The 21,303-nt window shown below is 38.1% G+C and overlaps 1 protein-coding gene across 4 annotated transcripts in view; it reads right to left on the reverse strand.

Annotated features, from left to right (window-relative positions):
- The window catches only part of LUZP2 (leucine zipper protein 2), a 194,091-nt gene that overhangs the window by 60,625 nt on the left and 112,163 nt on the right, over positions 1 to 21,303 (reverse strand). For all 4 annotated transcript variants that reach the window (XM_065683387.1, XM_065683389.1, XM_065683388.1 and 1 more), the window contains 2 exons: positions 3,889 to 3,951; positions 498 to 560 (listed from right to left, as the gene is read on the reverse strand). In XM_065683387.1, coding sequence (XP_065539459.1) covers positions 498 to 560; positions 3,889 to 3,951 — 126 coding nt within the window. The remainder of the gene's footprint in view (positions 1 to 497; positions 561 to 3,888; positions 3,952 to 21,303) is intronic.

Genomic DNA, 21,303 nt, shown 5'->3' on the forward strand with positions numbered 1-21,303 from the left:
CAATACCTTTTGGTCACCAGCAGGAAACTGGAGCATTGCTTTATGTGAGCATGTAAATACAGATATTTATAAATTAAATACCTGCCATTGAGCATGTAAATACAGATCTTTATAAATTAAATACTTGCCATTGCATTTCTCTATTTAAAAACAAAGACACCAGACAAGGATTTAGGCTTTGAATCTTCTCTTTTTTTTGACGCAGAAAGCAATATAATAAAAAGCACTGTCCCTGTTATAGTGCTTTGTGAAATAAAAAAAAAAAAAAAGGAAAAAAGATAAAAAGAAAAAGAAAAGAGAAATAAGAATACATGACATTTCTGAAATTGCATGATGATATTATGTCTGGCTTTGGTGCTTTGAGCTCTTTTCTGTGTGGTGAGAAGGAAATGATTCCTTACAACTACAGTAATAAAGGCAGCTATTATACTCCTAGATTACTTCAATACTATAGTAACTCTTAACATCTTAGCTAACTATAAAGAAATAAAACTTACCTTAAAAATCAAATCCTTTTTCCCATAACGAAGCTCTTTCAGCTGGGCTTGGATCTTTTTTGACTGAAAATGAGGAATGTAAAATCAGGTTGTTGGGGTTTTTGGTCTTTTTTAGATACTTACTTCTAAAGTCAGAAAAAAAGGTAGCCAGTTCTGAAAACAGCAGAAAGTAGGTAAGCTTTAAAATGCAGAAAAATAACCGAAACCAGTGTCAAGTGCTTTTCCAGGGTAGCAGGCCTAAACCAGGCAAAAGTGCCAAGAGAAATGTGAAATGACACTCACCTAAAGCACGTACATGAGCTAATACTACTGTGAATAGCTATGTGGATTACGCATTTTCAACAAGATGTTATTAATACTTTCCATGAAACATAACTGAAGGCATTACCTTCGAAGTAAACACTCATCTTTTTCCAAGAGGGAAAAAGGTTCCATAGCATTAAACACGTTCTTTGTAATGACCAGGAACTTCGAGGTGGTATCCAAAAGAACTAGGTTATCAGTTTGTAACCCTGTGCTCCAAAATAGGCATAGTTATGCTGATTTATATCAGTTTAGGATGATATTTATTTTAATACTGTCACATTTATCCTTAAATGATTTAATGATTTATACATTCTTTTATTTATTTATACACATATATTTATATTTATATTTATTTATACACAACAACATAAAAATAGGGCTTTTTTATACTGCACCAAACTATTCAAGGAGCATTATTTCACCCTTTATCTACAAATCCTTCCAAAATAATATTACTCTTTTTAGACAAAATCCAGAGTTTCAACTGATATTCGGTACATTTACTAGTTAATGCCAAGTATTTAGAGCTCCTTGGAATGGATTAGAGGTCCATTTACTGAAACAGTAGATCCATAAACATAATATATTACAGATGATAGTATATCTTTCACAAACAAACTGGAGCTTTTGGGAAGATTTTATGTCTTTCTAATTGGTGCAGTCAAATTCAGTGACAGGCTTCTGGGATGGATGAACGAATTTAAAGGTAACATTTTAGAACCCACTTCAAGTAGTTAAGGAGGAATGCCAAATGGGTTATCACATCCCGTAAGATATGAAACAAATAGCCAAGATAAGCTCAGTTCAGTTCTTTCTTCTGTAACTATATTTCCTGTTATTTCACCTACAGATCCATCTAGAATTCATCTAGAGTGCAACTAGGAATGACCATATTATCTGTAGAGCTATGGAATATATTCCACATCCAGATAGATCACTGAGAAAACCCAAACCAACTTAAATTGTTCTACGAGCTGTGCTTAAGAAAATATACAGTCTCTGTGACACAGCCTGATGGCTGTTCTATAGTGGCTATAGTGGGATCTAACAGTTACAATTAAGGTATCATTCATTTGCTCAATCACAAACCTGTGATGAAATTAAGAGTTACAGAGCTAAATGTATTTAGTGTGTAATTTAAGTGACTCAAAAGCATGCATATGACCTGTCATTCTTTGTGATAAAATTTGGTTGGTTTGGGGGTTTTCTGCCTTTCCTTGGAGAGGACTCAAAAAACTTGACACCTTTCAGTGCAGTCAGTGGGATAAGGTCCTCATAAAAAACCTGGGTGATAGCAAACTTTAAACCAATGCATGTGGGAGCATTTCCTAGGGCATACCCCTTTCTGTGTTCTGGGAAGCCTGAGGTTTGCATCACCCTCTCCAGGGCTCTGAATTCTCAGAGAAGCAAATCCAGCCCTGTCAACTGTGCAGGAACACAAGCATGCTCCCATCTATTCAACTGGACAAAAATGAATCACAAGGCTCATTACAACTGTCTGCATGCAGCCCCAGAGAGCAGAACAAAGCAGGAGTTTCCTGGTAAGCAAATCTATCCATGAAGGCTATTTGATCTAATAACTAGAAGGATACTGATTTTGCACAGTTGTTACGCATGGTGACTATACTACTTAATTAAATAGCAGAAAAGGCACTGCGTTTCTCTGGCTGACACCACTTAAATGGCAAAACAACAAGAGGAGGATGCTCCTGCAGCATCTTTGCTGGTTCTAATGGCACTAACCTGCTTAAAAGCCACAAATTTGCTAGGGTGATTCATAACCTGAGATTCTGAAAGTTTAAAATACACTCACAATCCACTGCCCTGAGTGTTAGTTAGCTTAGGTTTATTTTGCTGAAATTCTCCGACTGCCAGACTTGTCACACTATAATAAATTTAATTTGAGGCTTTGCCCTTAGATTTGACAACATTTATGCAGCAAATATTAGAGACATAATCAGGGAGAAGATCTTCAAGTTAATCACCAAACACTGAAGACATCATGCAACTAGGAAAAACAAACTTGAAAAAAAAGGGATAAATAGAAAGCTATGATACACACGCTGCCAATTTTTTAAGCAGTAAACAGGGGAAGGAAGAATGTTTGTATTCATATACTGTGGTATGTTTGAAAGCAACAATGGTGGGATAGGAAGACAACATAGATTTTGAGGAGCTACAAAAAAATATACCCCAAACCCCTGTTATTTCCTATTATTGAGGATCGCCAAGTAACCATGGTTGCAGATATCCAGTTAGGCCAAATAGCTAATATAACTAGAAATCACTACTTTGACCTCATAACATTGACCTCTGAGTTAAAAGGTAGAGTCTTTAATGTAGAAAACACGTTCAAGCATCATTATAAAAATTTTACCCAAGAAGCAAAGCGTTACGTTTGTGTTTCATTCCAGCAAGGTGCAATGACTTTCACAGAAATTATAGATGCAAAAACCATGACTAAAGTAATGTAAATGAGTAAAACAGATTCTTACATAGTAATATCCTCTTTCATGAAAAGTTAAATAGCTAAAGGGACTGCTCATATGAATGCACTCACTGGTAGATTTATGTATTAGGAAAAAAAAGGGCTTTTGTATCATAGACTGTCTTTACTAGCTTGCTCCTCAGTAGAGAAAAAATTTCTTTCCCTCTTTTTCATACAGTGACCCTTTTTCCTTGAAGTAATGAAACAGTATAGGAATCTATAATAATAAATCTTTCCTGTCTCTTTATTAATTTCAAAAGACATTTAGCTTTTCCTGTCTTAGTCTAGGCATGGAGAGCATGGAAAGGAAATCAGGTTTATATATGTTATAGGTGTATAATATACATCTACAGAGCTATATATACCTTTCATTAGCATCCCCAAACATTATTTTGTCGAAAACTGGAGTTTGCAGCTTGCTAACACATTTCAGTTTCTTCTAGTGAAGTCACAGAAATGAACCAAGATAAGAGCACTTTAGGAATGCTCACCATACATGCAGAATAAATAATCTATACTAGAACTTCAGTACAAAAGACTTTGATGCAAACTTCTTTTGAGTATGCTAGATTTAGAATATAGAAGAACCTTACTTACCTCTTCTGCATGAATACCACAAAGCTTGTTTCCTGATAAGAGCTTGGTTTTGAGGCTTTTGTTCTAAGAGGGAAAAAAAAAAAAAAAACCACAACAGTTTTATTACTGAGAGTTACTGAAATATTAAGGGACCAGTAAAACATACTGGTTTTATTTTATACATGGGTAACACCTTCCAGTCATCAGGAAAGACACAGATAAGATATATGTATCCTGGCGCAGTATCCTCTCTTACGGGATTCTATGATTCTATAACTTTGCATTAAACCCTGCTTTCAGGGGAACAGCACTGCACATAGAAACCTAGCAACATAGCAACTGAAGCAATTTAGGTTGGATACATTGAGGTAAAAAAGGAAAGAAAAATCCCTCTAATTCTTTCCTGGTGTCAACTACATAGCTCAATACAATTTTCAATAAATCATTATAGCAACTGAGCAATAGGGACGAGATCTCACCACCTGACCTTGATCAAATTCATGTGGTCTTTTTGCTAAATACCTGATAGCATTTCTCCAACTCAGCATGATTTTTCATGTAGGAGTTTTAAATGTATTTCTTCTCATTTTCAGGAAAAAGAATAAACTCTGATAAAATGAGTTTTCAATAGTCTGGTAGTTCTTCCTGCACGCCTCAACCATATTGAATAATTGACAGTGACATGTAAAGATTTCTCTGCAGTGAGAATATCTATCAAAACTGTTCAGAAACATGAGTATTCAATAAGCAGATCTCCAAGTGCTAGACATAATATGCTGAACACTAAAAAGAAATTAAAAGAACACCAAAACCAACCTTTCTCATATGGTACACTGCATTTCAGGAATGAGTAGTTATTATTAAATAGCAGTAACTTTCTTGAACATTCTGCACGGGAACAAGCTGGCATTAGAGAAGAAAACGGTCATTCCACCCAGCTCAAATTGAGGTCCACATCCCAGTGAAACTCTGGAAGCTTTATTTCCAAAATTAAAAGCTTGGAGGTTTTCTTGGAAAAAAAACCCCAACTTTTATTATTAAAGCAAATGCAAAGAAACTAAAATTCAATTGAAACCTCCTTTGCATAATTCCAAAATAAAGATACATAAAAATAAAAAGAACATCTTTTCAGATGTTTCACTGTCACTACCTATTGTGCATCAATACATACTGCTGCAGAAACAATAAATCTTTTCCAGCTGTTTGACACAGATACCCATAGTTCTTAATGCGGCAGAAAAGAATTGAGATGTTACTTTGAGGCAACCCAGATTCTGCCTCACAAAATATGATTTACGAAGGGCTGAGTGTATGTGGAGAGAGAAGAAATATTGCTCTGCTAAGTTTCACACTCTTACTTTTTGTTCTTCATTTGAAAATGATGTTGTAGCTCATCACAGAGTAGCACCTTATCATACTAACCGCTGCAGAAATACAGAACATGACAACTGGCTCTTCACAAAGGGGATTAAGTAGCAGATACAAGATGAACAGAGATAAATCCAACAGAAACCAAAGAGATGAAGCACACCCAACACATCTGTTGCTCACCAGGGGTCCATCTAAAGAGCTCTGTTGTACTGTGATCACACAGTAGATGAGTCCGGTTTCACATAAAAGATCAGGATCACCTCTTGGGGTGATGGCCAAACACTTGTGCCAAAGGCACTTTTGCATTAAGGAACCACACTTAATTAACCAAGGAAGTCTTGTTTTGACTAACTAGCTTAAGTATTCTCCAGTCCCCCTAAAGCTTGGTGATGGTTGGTTTAAGTAACAGACTCTATTCATATTTCAGGTCCAAAGTAAGAATGACCTGCAATCCTTACATTTTTTACTCATTTATCTTCTGTTTGCCAAGCCTAAGCTGGCTAAGAAATACTTCTATTGGTACATTAACAAGTAATTTCTACATGTGCTATTTTGAGAAGACCCTGCAGCAACCCAGAACACGAAGAACTGAATTCCTACCATCTCAACAGGGCTTAAATTTAGTAAGACAGTTGTCACAATTTCTGCATTTTGTGCCTAAGTAGCCTGGAAAAGAATACAGTTAAAAGAATTTGTTCAGAACCAAAACTTGATAAAAGTGTTGTAAGTTAGGAGATGGACTGCATTTTGGAGGTTTAAGAGTATTTGCCAATTCTGTTTCATTATCTATGCAGTCTATCAGCAAAAAACCAAAACCCGTAGTTACCAGAATGCAGGCAAAATAGCAATGATTTAATTAATCTGCACTTAATAATGTGATAAATGAGAGCAAGCATCAAAGATTACAATTATCAAGAGCATAATAAGCAGGAGCTTGTCAGAGGTAGATGACAACTTCTTGCTTACAATTTCAGTGATTCAGTGTTATTTTAAAAATCACATCAGTGTTAAAAATAGCTTTGCATCCTGATTAGTGGTAATTTTCTATAGCAGAATGCTCAGTATACCAGTATAAACACCTGAAGTGTCAGAGAGCCTGGTTTGATGGGCATTCTTAGTTAAATGTGGCAAAATGAAGTCTGATCAGATGCATATTCTGTAAGTTTGACAGAAAGGGGCTATTCAAAATCAGATCAATCCATCAATGAAAATTTTAAGTTATAAACGCTTACTGAGTCACAACAGAAGTTCTGAATTCAAAGTTTTAGATAAGGGTTCAAGATGATGTTTCCTATTTTCCTACTAAGTATCCTTCAAAGAACAACAACAAAGAAGTTAAACTAACCAGAATTGTACACAGTTTTTATTACACCTATTTCATTTCTTGTTAAGTAGTTTGATGGAAAAGATCTTTACATTTCAAGTTTAAAAAATAAAGTATAAAAGTTTAAGGAATGAGTTAAGTATCTGTAAAAATGTCTTTACTAGCCTCTTCTAAAATTATACGGCATAATTATTTTAAATAGACATGGCCTTTAAGGTTTAGAGAAAGGATACCATTATATTCAAAATAAATAGGTATTTTAATTTATTTACTATCTTAGAATGCTTATAGCACAAACTGTTAGCCAGAGTGTTTGCATGCAATCACAACATTCAGCCTAGTAACTGTAGTAGCTAACTCTGAATTTATTAATCCTTTTAGCTCAGTTTGTACCAGTAGTTTCAGTGCATCCCTAAATTCAGGTGCAGAAAACCGCTGTCAGCAGTTGCGACATCTGCAAGAAACCTGTTGTCTCTTTCCATGCAGTCAATTCTTACTGTCCTGGTACCTGCACTCAAGAAATACACCACACTGAAGTACAGTGTCTATTCTGCGTCCTCAAAAAACATGAGAACTGTCAGTGACAACTAGTCAGATTTGTTAACATACTCCTTATAGAGCTTCCATATTGAAAATAAAAAGCTTTTTTCCCCATTCCTAAATAGATTTTTCAGTCAGTCCCTGGGCAGGTTTGTTTTTTTTTTCCCCCTTACAGTGACATAACATTCTCATCTTTTGTTTGAGTTCCAAGATTATTCTGCTATAACTTTCAGTACGTGAGACCAGGCTTAACAGAAGCTGAATTCATTCTATGAACACTGACAGTAACCCTATCCTAAAGATCTCCCACCAATACAAAAGCACATAGAAGAAGCTGTAGCATCATAGCTGCTCTGCCATCATGCCTTTGGAACCTGCAATTAAAAAGCCAAACAAACTTGCTTGCTGGCTAGAGGCATATATATTCCTTTATATTCCCAACTTTGGAAAACAATCCCTCCATTTCTATCATTTATTCTCCTGAATCAAAGGCCAGCAGCCAAAACCCATGTTATTACAAAAGGAGCAATCCCTAACATGACAGTCTGAGCACCATCAGCTCTCCAAAGAAGGGGGAGAGAAGGAAATAAAATACAGAGGACTGTGACTACCTTCACATTCTTAGAAAACAAGAGCCATGATGCCAGAGGTCCTTTCTTTTCATGTTGTTAAATAACTTTACTGACTTTTAGCTCAGTAAAATTGAGCTCTCTTTCCCTCTCCTATCTCCTTCTCTCTACAATATCAATAGATAATGGCTGAAAGGTGTGATAGAAGGCTTTTTAGTAGTTTTTTTTCTTTTTTTTCATTCCCATCTCCCTGTCACAAAACTCAGAAAGGCTTAGAAAGAAAAACACAAAGTATAAACTTGAAAACTCAACACAAGCACTTTTACAGTTGCACTTTTAGTTCTCTCCTTCCCTTCAAACTAATTTTATTAAAATCACTAGTTACATAGCTACATGTTGTATTTTTTGTACTACCCTTTTTTTATTTAGCATATACAGCAAGTACCTTATTAGGCAAGAGTCACAGTTTATAGGCATTAAGTGTGACAAACTATCCCTGCATTCCGTTTAAAGGGGGTTATTATCACTGTAAATCTGAAGTTATGGGGATTAATGTTTAGCTGATGTATCATATATTCTCTAATGGAAAGGTCAAATTATGCCATGATGTAAAAGGCACAAATTTTCAGATATGATTTCTTGAGGTTAAGTTACCTTGACCTCTGGCCACACACATGAGTGCTTTAATACTCTTACGTTTATGTTTCATAATGTGAAACACCAGTATTAGCTCTTTGAAATAGCATCAGGATGTCAACCCAGGATGAACTATATAATGTACAAACAACAAACAGTACAGAACAAGTTTGTTTGCCTGCTAGTCTTTGAAAGCACGAGGACACAAGGTATGTTCAACAAAAGAAAACCACTTTCTCAGAAAATTATTCCCAGCAACCAACTTCACATATTTATCTGAGGTCTGACAGAGGCTGTTTGTTGTATACAAGATAAATCTGGCTCTACCTCCCCTTGATGGATAGCACAAACCCTACTATGAGGAGCCCCTGCTCATTACAGGAATGTTTCTCTCTTATGGGCATCATATTAAAAACAAAAACAAAAAAAACAAAACCAAAAAACAAGTGAACAGTAAAAAAACAAACCCAAGAACAACAAAACCATGGACTTGCTTATCAGTAGCGTCAGGGCCAATTGCCAAGACAAACTGTTTTCCATCTCCTGTTAAACCAAAGTGGTTCACTGCACCTTTAGGAGGGAAATGAGAAGGTAGTAACAGACCAAAATCAAATATCTGGAGTTATCTGATATCAGCATGTATTGCTATCCATTTTGCTTTGGATATTAGCTTTGTACTTCATGATTATGAAAAATGTTTTTAGCAGCATGAAACAGTGACTGCTTTAATGCCAGCAGGGTTGGCTCAGACCTTCATCTTTGCGGGACAGGTAAATTGAGTTTCCTGCACTCTACTATGTGAGGTTTTTCAGATAAGACCTGAAGAATTGCATTTCTACTTTCTTTATGATCAGTGAAGAGGAGCTTCCTTAGATATTCTTGAGGATGTTTTGAGTCTTTCCCATCCCCCAGATTTTCAGTGGTCAAGTGTGCCAAACAGCTGAAGGACTCTGTCCCACCAATGTATTTTAGTGCTGATACACATATGAACTGCACACTTTTCACATCTGTCTGGATCTAAACTCAGAAAGCACAACTGTCCCTCTAGCTCTGAATTTCTGGGAAAAGCCCACTTTCACCATAGAAGTTGCTATTTTTAGTTCTGAATTACAGGTAGTCCAGATGAGCTGAAGGAGTTGATAAGCAACACACTAAAATATTGCATCTGAGATTTTAGCTAAAATTTTGTGGTGGGTGCCACAGGACACAGGTACAAGTATCTAGAAACACACTAACTCCATGAATTTGGAAGTAACAATGCAATTTTCTAGTGAACTGAGTAGACTCCTGTTGTTTGGTTGAGAAGTGCTGTGTCCACAACTTCTTCCAAACATTAATCTGGAAGCACACATTGAAAAGAAAGGGCAGAGTCAGAAATACAGAATCATAGAATAGTTAGGGTTGGAAAGGACCTCAAGATCATCTAGTTCCAACCCCCCTGCCATGGGCAGGGACACCTCACACTAAACCATGTCACCCAAGGCTTCATCCAACCTGGCCTTGAACACTGCCAGGGATGGAGCATTCACAGCTTCCTTGGGCAACCCATTCCAGTGCCTCACCACCCTAACAGGAAAGAATTTCCTCTTTGTATCCAATCTAAACTTCCCCTGTTTAAGTTTTAACCCGTTACCCCTTGTCCTGTCACTACAGTCCCTGACAAAGAGACCCTCCCCAGCATCCCTATAGGCCCCCTTCAGATACTGGAAGGCTGCTATGAGGTCTCCACGCAGCCTTCTCTTCTCCAGGCTGAACAGCCCCAACTTTCTCAGCCTGTCTTCATACGGGAGGTGCTCCAGTCCCCTGATCATCCTCGTGGCCCTCCTCTGGACTTGTTCCAACAGTTCCATGTCCTTTTCATGTTGAGGACACCAGAACTGCACACAATACTCCAGGTGAGGTCTCACGAGAGCAGAGTAGAGGGGCAGGATCACCTCTTTTGACCTGCTGGTCACGCTCCTTTTGATGCTTCATAAGGTTGGTATCAGCCCACCTCACAAGCATGTCAAGGTCCCTCTGGATGGCATCCCTTCCCTCCAGCATATCAACCGGACCACACAGCTTGGTGTCATCAGCAAACTTGCTGAGCGCACACTCAATCCCACTGTCCATGTCAGCGACGAAGATGTTAAACAAGACCGGTCCCAACACCAATCCCTGAGGGACACCACTCGTTACTGCTCTTCAGCCGGACACTGAGCCACTGATCACAACTCTTTGTGTGCAGCCATCCAGCCAGCTCTTTAGCCACCAAGTGGTTCACCTATCAAATTGATGTCTCTCCAATTTAGAGACAAGGATGTTATGTGGGACAGTGTCAAACGCTTTGCACAAGTCCAGGTAGATGACATCAACTGCTTTACCCTTGTCCATCAGTTCTGTAGCACCATCACAGAAGGCCACCAAATTGGTAAGGCAGGATTTCCCCTTAGTGAAGCCATGCTGGCTGTCACCAAGCACCTCGTTGTTTTTCATGTGCCTTAGCATGCCTTCCAGGAGAATCTGCTCCAAGATTTTGCCAGGCACAAAGGTGGGACTGACTGGTCTGTAATTCCCTGCAGATAGAGCTTCCTCCCAAGGAAAACAGGCTTTGTTGGTATCCCCTTGTCTTTGTGCATATATATGACAATTAAGCACAGCAATAGCCTAAGTTGATATGAAGGTCTCTGCTCTAGTAAATAAGCAATTCCTTATGTATGAGACACAGCATGTCCTGCAGTTGTGCCCCATATAATCCCATGGTGTACAACTGAAATTCAACACCACTGTCTTCTGTCAGTGCTCTATCAGTTACTCAACACTTGCCAGATGACATTGATAATTCATGCACCACTGCTATTCAAGTCCTGACAAGTTTGTTGCAGGTGGCCTCTGCTATCCCTGTGCATCACATCCAAACCTCTTCATTAAGGAAGTTTTGTTTGGTTTGCACTCATGAAGCAGCATGAGGCTGAAGACATCTTTTAGCCGTCAGTATAACTGTGGTGTGTTCCATCATAAAACAGTTGCTTTTATGCATTGCATAAAACAATGAGAGCACAATGTTAAATGAATCAGAGTAAGGAGATGTAGAATAACAATAATATAAAGTATACATTTTGAGTATTTGTTTTTTTTTCCCCCAATCTGTATTTCTTTCTCTAAATTGAAACTTGAGATGGCAAATATATATATATTTAAAGTCACAAGCTAACACATTGCAGCACGTTGGATTGGATTAATTATACACTGTAAATTTTTAGTCATGTCATTCTCACCTGATCATGTAAAAAACCCTGGAATTATAATATAGAAAAACCCCTGTAGCACATGTTGAGATTTGATTCCACCCAAACTGTGGAAGAGAGCAGGGTGTAAAAAGGAGCCTGCTTAATACTCATAGGGGAACAAAAGTTCAGAGGCAGCCAGAAGTCTTTCTATAGCTAAAAAACCATATTTCATCAGTCACATAATAATATTGCATTTTATATATATTATATTTTATATATAATATATTGTGTGTATATACATTATTATATATATAAATACACAGTAACTCTTCTTTGATCTAGCCTTCCTCATGCACATGCTCTTGTCTCACAATCTTTTCACATATTTCAACTTTTTAATGTTTCTACATAGAAACACTGGCTTCTCAACAAAAGCTCATTCCTACGAAACTGCTTTAAGTGGGATTTGTGTCTCTAAAGCACAAATCGTTGATAGCTTGCATTGAAAATGTTTAATATTAAAGTTTAATGACTTAATAGGAAGGTTTAATTCACAGTCTAGTTGCTATCAGGATTAGCATTTGCATGACAATTGCCTAGATACCTAGCTGCAGACCAAACCCCATAGATAACTGGCTCTTCCACATTCAGAACACAGGCAAGCACAGGAATATCAAGACTGGCTTGAAACTATTCTCTCCTACCCAGGATGAAGTATTTAAGATCCCTTCAAAGGCTGTTGGATTTAAGATGTCCTCCACCCTTGCTAGTCATTGACAAACCATTAGTATTCTGAACAGGATTAAAGAACCTCTGCTGTGGTTTATAACATTTTTACAGAATGATTTAAGATGCTGATTATTACCATCACAGTCTTTTATATTAAAAAGATCTAAGGAATCAAGTCACTTTAGGGCTTAGTCTTTCATGACTGTTATTAAAAATACTCGTGCCCTGAATTCAAGAGAAATTCATAACGCAGTTCCTCAGACACCAGCTATCTGGCAGCCTCTGGGACTAACTTTTTCAGGTGAAAAAAGTGTCTGAAAAGCTCATTAAAGTTCTGATCAAAGATATTAATTTTAGTAATTATTACTATATTTTATCTACTATTTTCACAACATTTAAAGATGTGGGGTTTGTTTTTCATCCCTTTTATCATGGGTTTTGAATTGTGTGTCTTGAAGTCACAGCAGGTTTTGCTCTACAGCATTCATCTTAGGTGAGATATATTTCTTGCCTAGTCCTCGCAATTAGAAGCACTTGGAGAGCGATGCTAACCCGGAACACTGCAATTCATTCATGGAAAACAGTTATTTGGGAGCTAGCCTCATTCCTTCTCTTTGCAGGTGGAATATAGTCTTCACTATGACCCGTAAAGCAGCTTGTCTCTTCCTGCTGTCACCTTCATGTACCAATAAAATTAAAATAAAAAGAAAACAAAAGGCAGATTATAGCACACTGATACTTCTCTAATGCTTGGGAACTTGCTTCACTTCCTTACTCCAAACTTTTCTTTTCACCTGGAATAACTGAACAACTAAAATTGGGCAACTTTCCACACTTGTACCCAAGCCTTCACACATACATCTGAATATTAATATTCTGTCAGTTTGCAAATATATATCCACAGAACAAAAAAAATGTTTTAGAAAAAAAAAGAACATTCGTGAATGACTACTACTGTTTACAGGGTTCAGATACTATATCAAATGTTGGTACATGCAATCGTTCCTATGCATAATTTAAACAGTTCAGTGGGGAAAAAAATTCTCTCAAACTCCCAGCACTCAGGAACAGTGGATTTTTATGTTACAGCAGTGAATCAGTGTACTGGACCAAGTGTTAATTTTTTCCAGGTTGTTTTTCTTTTGGATTGAAAGAGGTCAGGGCCATTAATTTTCTTTATCTCTGAGTCAAGATAGCTCCTGATTAGAAAATGATACACAAAAATATTTACTGGACCGATTTACTTTGCAGTTACACCTTTCCAGTCATTTCAACAGGACTTTGTTATGGGAAAGCAAATGCCATTTCCAAATCTTTCTGTGTCAGCTGTTCTAATTAAAAACATAGCAACATATTAAATACAGCATTCCATTTTAGAAAATTTACATCTGAACTGAGGCTAATTGCCTATGCCATGCAGGATTACCTAGAGAAGAAATGTGGCAATTCTTTGAACTTTCCCTTTAGTAGAGGTGGCTGAGTGACCCGGGGATGGTTTGTGGGACCGATAAAGCAGAATACCTCATAAGGCACATGTAAGCCTGAACATCCTACTTTTCATTTGTTCAACATTTGTGAACAGAATGGTGAAAAGCAACTGATGATGCTGCAGAAGAAAAAGCCCTCAGTGAGAGCTCTATTAAAGTAAGGTGACAGAAATGAAAAGAGCATGCTGAATGCAACAAAACATGTAGATAACAATAATCTAAACATAAAACGCATTTCTGACTCTGAAAAACACAAGCTCCTCTATCAGCAGAGGGGTGAAGGGTCATACTGGTTACAGTCTGTTCTACAACTCCACTTTCTCTGCTGTACCAGCATCAGGGGAAGAAATGCTGCATTAAGCATATTTTAGATTCAGAATTGTCAACATCTGTCTTAAAACATAAATATCATACTTACAAAAAGAGAAGGGCAGGAGATGACTAAGGAATATATTTATGCTGCTCTCTGTCCAGTCATATCATAGAATCATAGAATAGTTAGGGTTGGAAAGGACCTCAAGATCATCTAGTTCCAACCCCCCTGCCGTAGAGTCCCCCTGCCTGGAGTCCCTCAGGGGTCGGTGCTGGGACCGGTGCTGTTTAATATTTTCATCAATGACCTGGATGAGGGAACTGAGTGCACCCTCAGCAAGTTTGCTGATGACACAAAACTGGGAGGAGTGGCTGACACACCAGAGGACTGTGCTGCCATTCAGCGAGACCTGGACAGGCTCGAGAGTTGGGCGGGGAGAAACTTGATGAAATTTAACAAGGGCAAGTGTAGAGTCTTGCATCTGGGGAAGAACAACCCCATGTACCAGTACAGGTTGGGGGTTGACCTGCTGGAAAGTAGCGAAGGGGAAAGGGACCTGGGGGTCCTGGTGGATAGGAGGATGACCATGAGCCAGCAATGTGCTCTTGTGGCCAAGAAGGCAAATGGCATCTTAGGGTGCATTAGAAAGGGAGTGGTTAGTAGGTCAAGAGAGGTTCTCCTCCCCCTCTACTCAGCCTTGGTGAGGCCGCATCTGGAATATTGCGTCCAGTTCTGGGCCCCTCTGTTCAAGAAGGACAGGGAATTGCTTGAAGGAGTCCAGCGCAGAGCCACAAAGATGATTAAGGGAGTGGAACATCTCCCTTATGAGGAGAGGCTGAGGGAGCTGGGTCTCTTTAGCTTGCAAAAGAGGAGACTGAGGGGTGACCTCATCAATGTTTACAAATATGTGAAGGGTAGGTGTCAGGATGATGGAGCTAGGTTTTTTCAGTGATATCCAGTGATAGGACAAGGGGCAATGGGTGTAAACTGGAACATAGGAAGTTCCACGTTAACATCAGGAAGAACTTCTTTACTGTAAGAGTGACAGAGCACTGGAACAGGTTGCCCAGGGGGGTTGTGGAGTCTCCTACACTGGAGATATTCAAGGCCCGCCTGGACAAGTTCCTGTGTGATGTACTGTAGGTTACCCTGCTCTTGCAGGGGGGTTGGACTAGATGATCTTTTGAGGTCCCTTCCAACCCTTGGGATTCTGTGATTCTGTGATTCTGTGATTCTGTGATTCTGTAGGCAGGGACACCTCACACTAAACCATCCCACCCAAGGCTTCATCCAACCTGGCCTTGAACACTGCCAGGGATGGAGCATTCACAGCTTCCTTGGGCAATGCATTCCAGTGCCTCACCACCCTAACAGGAAAGAATTTCCTCCTTATATCCAATCTAAACTTCCCCTGTTTAAGTTTTAACCCGTTACCCCTTGTCCTGTCACTACAGTCCCTGACAAAGAGACCCTCCCCAGTATCCCTATAGTCCCCTTCAGATACTGGAAGGCTGCTATGAGGTCTCCACGCAGCCTTCTCTTCTCCAGGCTGAACAGCCCCAACTTCCTCAGCCTATCTTCATACGGGAGGTGCTCCAGTCCCCTGATCATCCTCCTGGCCCTCCTCTGGACACCAGAACTGCACACAATACTCCAGGTGAGGTCTCACTCAGGTTCAATTTAATGTTAACAGGCTCTGTCTCCAGAGTCCTCTCAGCAGCAGTGCATTGAATAGTCACTGTTACAAAACTTTTTCCCCAATATATCTAATTTTAAAATTAGTTTTGCAAGTATCATCTACAGACATCAAATACACATCATCTGTTTTGAAAGAGTTCTACAGTATCTTTCAATCAGGAAATCAAGATCAGGCAGAGAGAAACATATTTCCACCATGCTGTGCTTGTTGAATACCCTGAGAGGTAAGTACCTACATAACAGGTACTAGATAATACCCTCTTCTTGTCTCTGTCTCCACTTACATGGAGTACAAAGTGATTTTCACAAGTATACTAACTTTCATGTTATGCTATTTCAGCACTTTCTAAATTACTATTTTTAATTAAAAAATTAAATGCAGGCACTATCTCCAGTGCTACAAGGTTTGAAAGGTGAGACCTCTGTAAGAGTAGAGTTTCTATCAGGAGGCAATGCAATGATGGCTCCATCTGTGGAACAGATGAAGTAGAAATGAGGTTGCTTTCTCTTGTAGCTTAATAAACAGATCATGGTAGCTATTTACCACAGTCAGCATATGTGTAGCAAAAGCATAAGCCACATCCATGTATTTTCAAACATCAGGAGTATATCCTAAATACCATCCGCTGTCCTACTATGCCAGGTGCAGGCAGCAACACGAGCTCTACCTATAACTGAAGCTGGCAAGACATGAGTTGTCTTTAGCCTTGATGTGGCCTGACTGCATTAGCCAGTTAATTGAGTCATTAACACAATTTCTTCAGGAATTGCTGACCTACCCATGACAGTGCATTTACTTTTTTTATGCCAGTATCACTCCTCTTGGGAAAGGAGGAGGAAAGGAGCATATCTTAAACAAAGCTAGTTTTCCATGTTCTTGAAAAGTGTTTCCACCTATTGAAGCTTAGTACAGGAATATAAGATGCAGACACCTTGTACTTGAACACATTTAACTAAATATTTTCAGAATAAAAAAACAATAAATAATATTTTGGTGAAAAACTGAAATTAAAGACCATCATGCAAAAAGTTGAAGACAACATTCCTTAGTACTTACAAGAAAGCCTAATCAATCAAGAGGACATGGGACAACCTTACTCTAAGAACATGTGGAATAGAAGGTGATCTGCCTGACCATCTGCTTATTAATTCCTATTTCTGACAGGAATATCTCCTTTTCATTTATGATGCCATGAATATGACTTGAGTCAGTATCTCAGAGTCAAGGGAGGGCATCAGTGATACTTGGGGCCATGCCCTAAACCAGTAACAATTTAATATTGCAGAAGAAACATTTTGTTGGCAATTTGTAGAAGTACTTTATACGATAAAAGCAATGTTCTTTGAAATTATTCCCACAAAACATATTTCTCTGTAGATAAACTACCACATTTTTTCACGTTGATGACTTGATTCAGTATTGATGTTCTGCAAAGCACAAAGGGAATTTGTTGATCATTTACCTCATATAATTAAACAACAGAGGTTATACTATGTAACTGTGAAATTACACAGACCACAATTCTGAATTATATTTAAAAGGACAAAGCCCCAGATATTCGAAGTATCAAAGCACACGTCTTTACTGTTATCTCCTGGCAACCTGCTTTTGTGCACATTCCAAATGTCATCTATCACTGATAATGTTCTGAGTAGCTGTACTGATGTGCAAGCATCAAAAAGTAATTTGCCTCAAAGTGCCAGGGCCATTTACTATATGTAAATGTTAAAAAAAAAAAAAAAAAAAGGTCTGTTATTTTTTATTAACTTCCCTTTTGGTTCTGCAACAAAACAAGTTTCAGGCTGCTTGATACCAAAGCTTCCTCTAAACATATTTTCATAAATTAGGTCTTAATCAATTCGGTTCAAGTTACTATTAGCACTATAAATCAGAACCTCAGCCATGAGTCCAGCTATTTTGCCATCTTAGCATGTGGAATTAGCATCCCGAAAGGAGCATCTTGCCTTTCTTTGCTATACTTACACCTTCCCAAAGCAGAGGATAAATGGCAGAATCCATTTCATTCTTATCTATTGTAACTGTCCCTTGATCATCTTTAGACAAATCTTGATAAGACCAAGAGTCTACATTTTTAGAAAATGTTCAAAATAAAAATACAGTGTTTCAGTCAACTAGACTACCTTTACCTTGGTGATATGTTAAGTTTAAATGTACACATTGAATTTTGTAATGCATAGTTACACTGCAAACTGTGTAATATAGCAAGAATTAGCACAGGAGTGGTTTGCAGAGGGAAATTTTCAATAAGTTTGTTTTCCCTTATTTTAATCATTGTAAAAAAAACCCCAGTATCAACTGTCAATGCGCTATCACTCACAACTGTATTTAACTCAAAATAGTATTTACAAAATATGATTAGCTGTGTTTTCTCTAGCTTAAGAGCAGTCTACAGACATTGGCAAGGTATTTTTAGGACCGAAAACATGCTTTATGAGAAACAGACTTGCCATTTTCTAGATTTATGATCTTGTTATTTTGCTAGCTAAAATATAAGCATATTAATCATAATAGCAATTATTTTTATATTGATTTGCATAAACCTTCAGAGGACCTTTCATGCTAAAAATAGAACAAAAAAAAAAATAAAATCTGTGGCATTTTTTCCCATCTCAGCATCAAAGCTGACAAAATATTCAGAGGACTATGAATGTGCATAAGAAACATTTATGTTCCTGCTTGCGATTTTCATGATGCAAAATATTTTGCTGAATGTGGAAACTGATGTATAAAATTGTATTAGAACTAATGCCTGTTTTTAGTTTCCTGATTCCTTCCAGATTCAGAGCTGAGACAGAAAAACACTACATGCTGATTGACTGAAAAAATTGAAGACAGTTATGAATCCAGAGCACTACCACAAATGCTTTAAAAACCTCATCTAGTTAGGACTGATACCTTGCACATCCCTAATTAAAAAGAGGAGGGTGAATCTATCCCAAGAAAGACTAGCAAAACTGGGAAAACCAGAAGCCACTCAGCCAGTCTATCCTTGGAGGACTGGATCAGTATATGCAATGTCAGTAATGAGTTGAACACATCCCCTCACCCACAGACAGCAGTGCTGGCTAACCACAGGGACACACTAAGTGAGGCCAAAGGTATGTATAAAACAACACAAAAATGTAAGGCAAAAGGAGGAGAGGGGAAGTAATTAAGAAGACTATGCACGAGGTCAATCATTCCTGTGTAGAGCCTTGAATTAACAAACAGAAATTTCTATGCAGCTGCATGAAATTCATGACTCAGGCTGAAATTTCATGTCTGGGAGCTGGCACATGCAGCTATAACCATGGAGAGCATTGTTGTAGCCTTCCCCCAATAGCAAAGGCTTCACAATCCTAAAGGAGTCTGTCTGAATAAAGTACTAGGAAATGAAGCAAAGAAAAACAAATTACAGATACAGATTATTTATCCATACACTACTTTAAGAAAATCTATGCCTGCACACACAAGTAAAAGATACGAATGATACCTCCTCTGCAAAGGCAGAGAGAGGTAAATGATGTAGAACAGCCGAATTCTGTTTACTGTTCCCATAAGGGGAAAAGGCTTACACACAAAGCAAAAGGCCAAGCGTGTCAAATATGTGCTCATTAAGTGTATATTCTGGAGTGAAATGAAAACAGCAAAATAAGCTAGTAAGAGTCAAAAAAACCCCAACAAAACAATCAGCACAAAAACAGTGCAGGAGATGATGCATATTTTCTTCAATACAGGTCCAAACAGCTGCTGTAGTCATGTAGCTTAACTGAAATTACTTACTGAATTACACGGATTTAATGCTAAGCAAGTGTTACACAACAGGTCTTACTGTGGTTGGTGGTCTTCACCATCGTATAAAATGCAAGTTGCATTACATTATAACCACACAGGTAAATACTTCAAATACATAAACATTTGTTCATCTTCTCTCTCTGCTCTCTAGTCCTTCAAGCCACAATATTAAAACCTCATAAGACTAATATGGTGCTTCTGGCCAGGTTCAGCACCAGGGGTGCTCCAAGCCTGGATTTTTTGCTACTTTAGAGTCATGGAAGGAAAAGTTTAGAAACTGTAATCCCCTTTACGAAAGTTATTGCACTTTGCACAAAATACACGAAGACAGTACCCACAAAAAATGTGCGCAGGATTTTTCCATGATATTCCCATCCTTTTTTTTTTTTTTTTTTCCTTCAGCAGCTCTTTATATTTCAATACCTATGAGATTTTTACTTTTTAGTTTTGTTGAAACTAGGTCTTAATAGGTTTGGACAAGAAAGCAAATTTGACAGCAGATTTCACATTAATACTTGTCTTGGAAAAGAAAGGATGTAAAAATGTAATTTACCCAATCTGATGATATCAAATAGAATATTGGTCTGTCAGTCATAGGAAAGCAATCTAAGTAATGCATCTGCCCAGCAAATTTAATAACTTTTATGCTCATATACTTCTCAGAACTATCTTAGAGATGTGGCTCCAGGTCACAGAGTGTGTACTCCTGCTGAACGCTTCTTAAAGATACAGCTGACTACACATACTATTCAAAAGTGGCATGCTTTATGTCGCTACTTCTGAACACAGCTGGATTTTCAGAAGAGCAATCTTTTCATGATCTTACTGCTCCAACAGCTGCATGTCTTGGAATCTGTAATTTCTCAAAATCCAAACCCCACATCACTCCTAAAGCTGTGCCATTCCAAATTCCTACAAGTTCAGGATTTAAATTCACAGATTCATAGACTAACAATTCTGGAAATTATAAGTAACTATGCCTGGCATGCCAGGCAGGTATGTGGTCCTATCCCCTGTTGTGATATTTAACACGTGATACTAGCTCATTTTGCTTTGTTTAAGAATTGGTTCTACTCATTGTTCTTCGGAATAACTGATTAAGCATACAAATAAGGTATATAGCAAGTAAGAAAAGGGGAATCCAAGCCACATAAAATTCAGCATCTTGATTAGGGACTAGTGAAGAATAGCCAACCAAGCTGTCATGGCCCACACCGCAGCAAAGGCAATCATCAGAGAGGCGATGCTGATACCACAGCTCAAACAGATGAGACTCAGCAAACACTTCAGGGATCCTGATGCAAATGTCAACAGATGAAACTAACTGTCCTGCTACTTCACAAACTTCTGGTGGGACCTGAAGAGGCCTGAACTGCCTCTGCTGAGGCCTGAAAGTAGAAGAGGTATACAGCTGCAGAGGTGATTAGTTGTTTATTAAAATTATCAGCTACAAATACTGGTTTTACGCTATTTGTAAATTAAGAAGCCTATATCCTGAGATTATTTGTTAAAGCCAAAACAAACAACAAACCACAATCAGAAACAAAGACAGCAGAAAGTAGACATTTACTTTAGGAATCACAAAATAAATGTTATTCATGTGCTTTAAAAACTTTCCTTAAGATTTCTACAAGACGACTACAGCCCTTATGAAAGACAAACATTTCTCACTCTAAGCCACCTACCAAATAGCAATAGTCTCTTTCTTTTAAGCACACGGTCTTGAGTTCTCTCCACAAATACATATATCTGCTTATAAGCTTG

The sequence above is a fragment of the Lathamus discolor genome, chromosome 6 (assembly GCF_037157495.1).
Source record: "Lathamus discolor isolate bLatDis1 chromosome 6, bLatDis1.hap1, whole genome shotgun sequence".
Taxonomy (NCBI): Eukaryota; Metazoa; Chordata; class Aves; order Psittaciformes; family Psittacidae; genus Lathamus; species Lathamus discolor.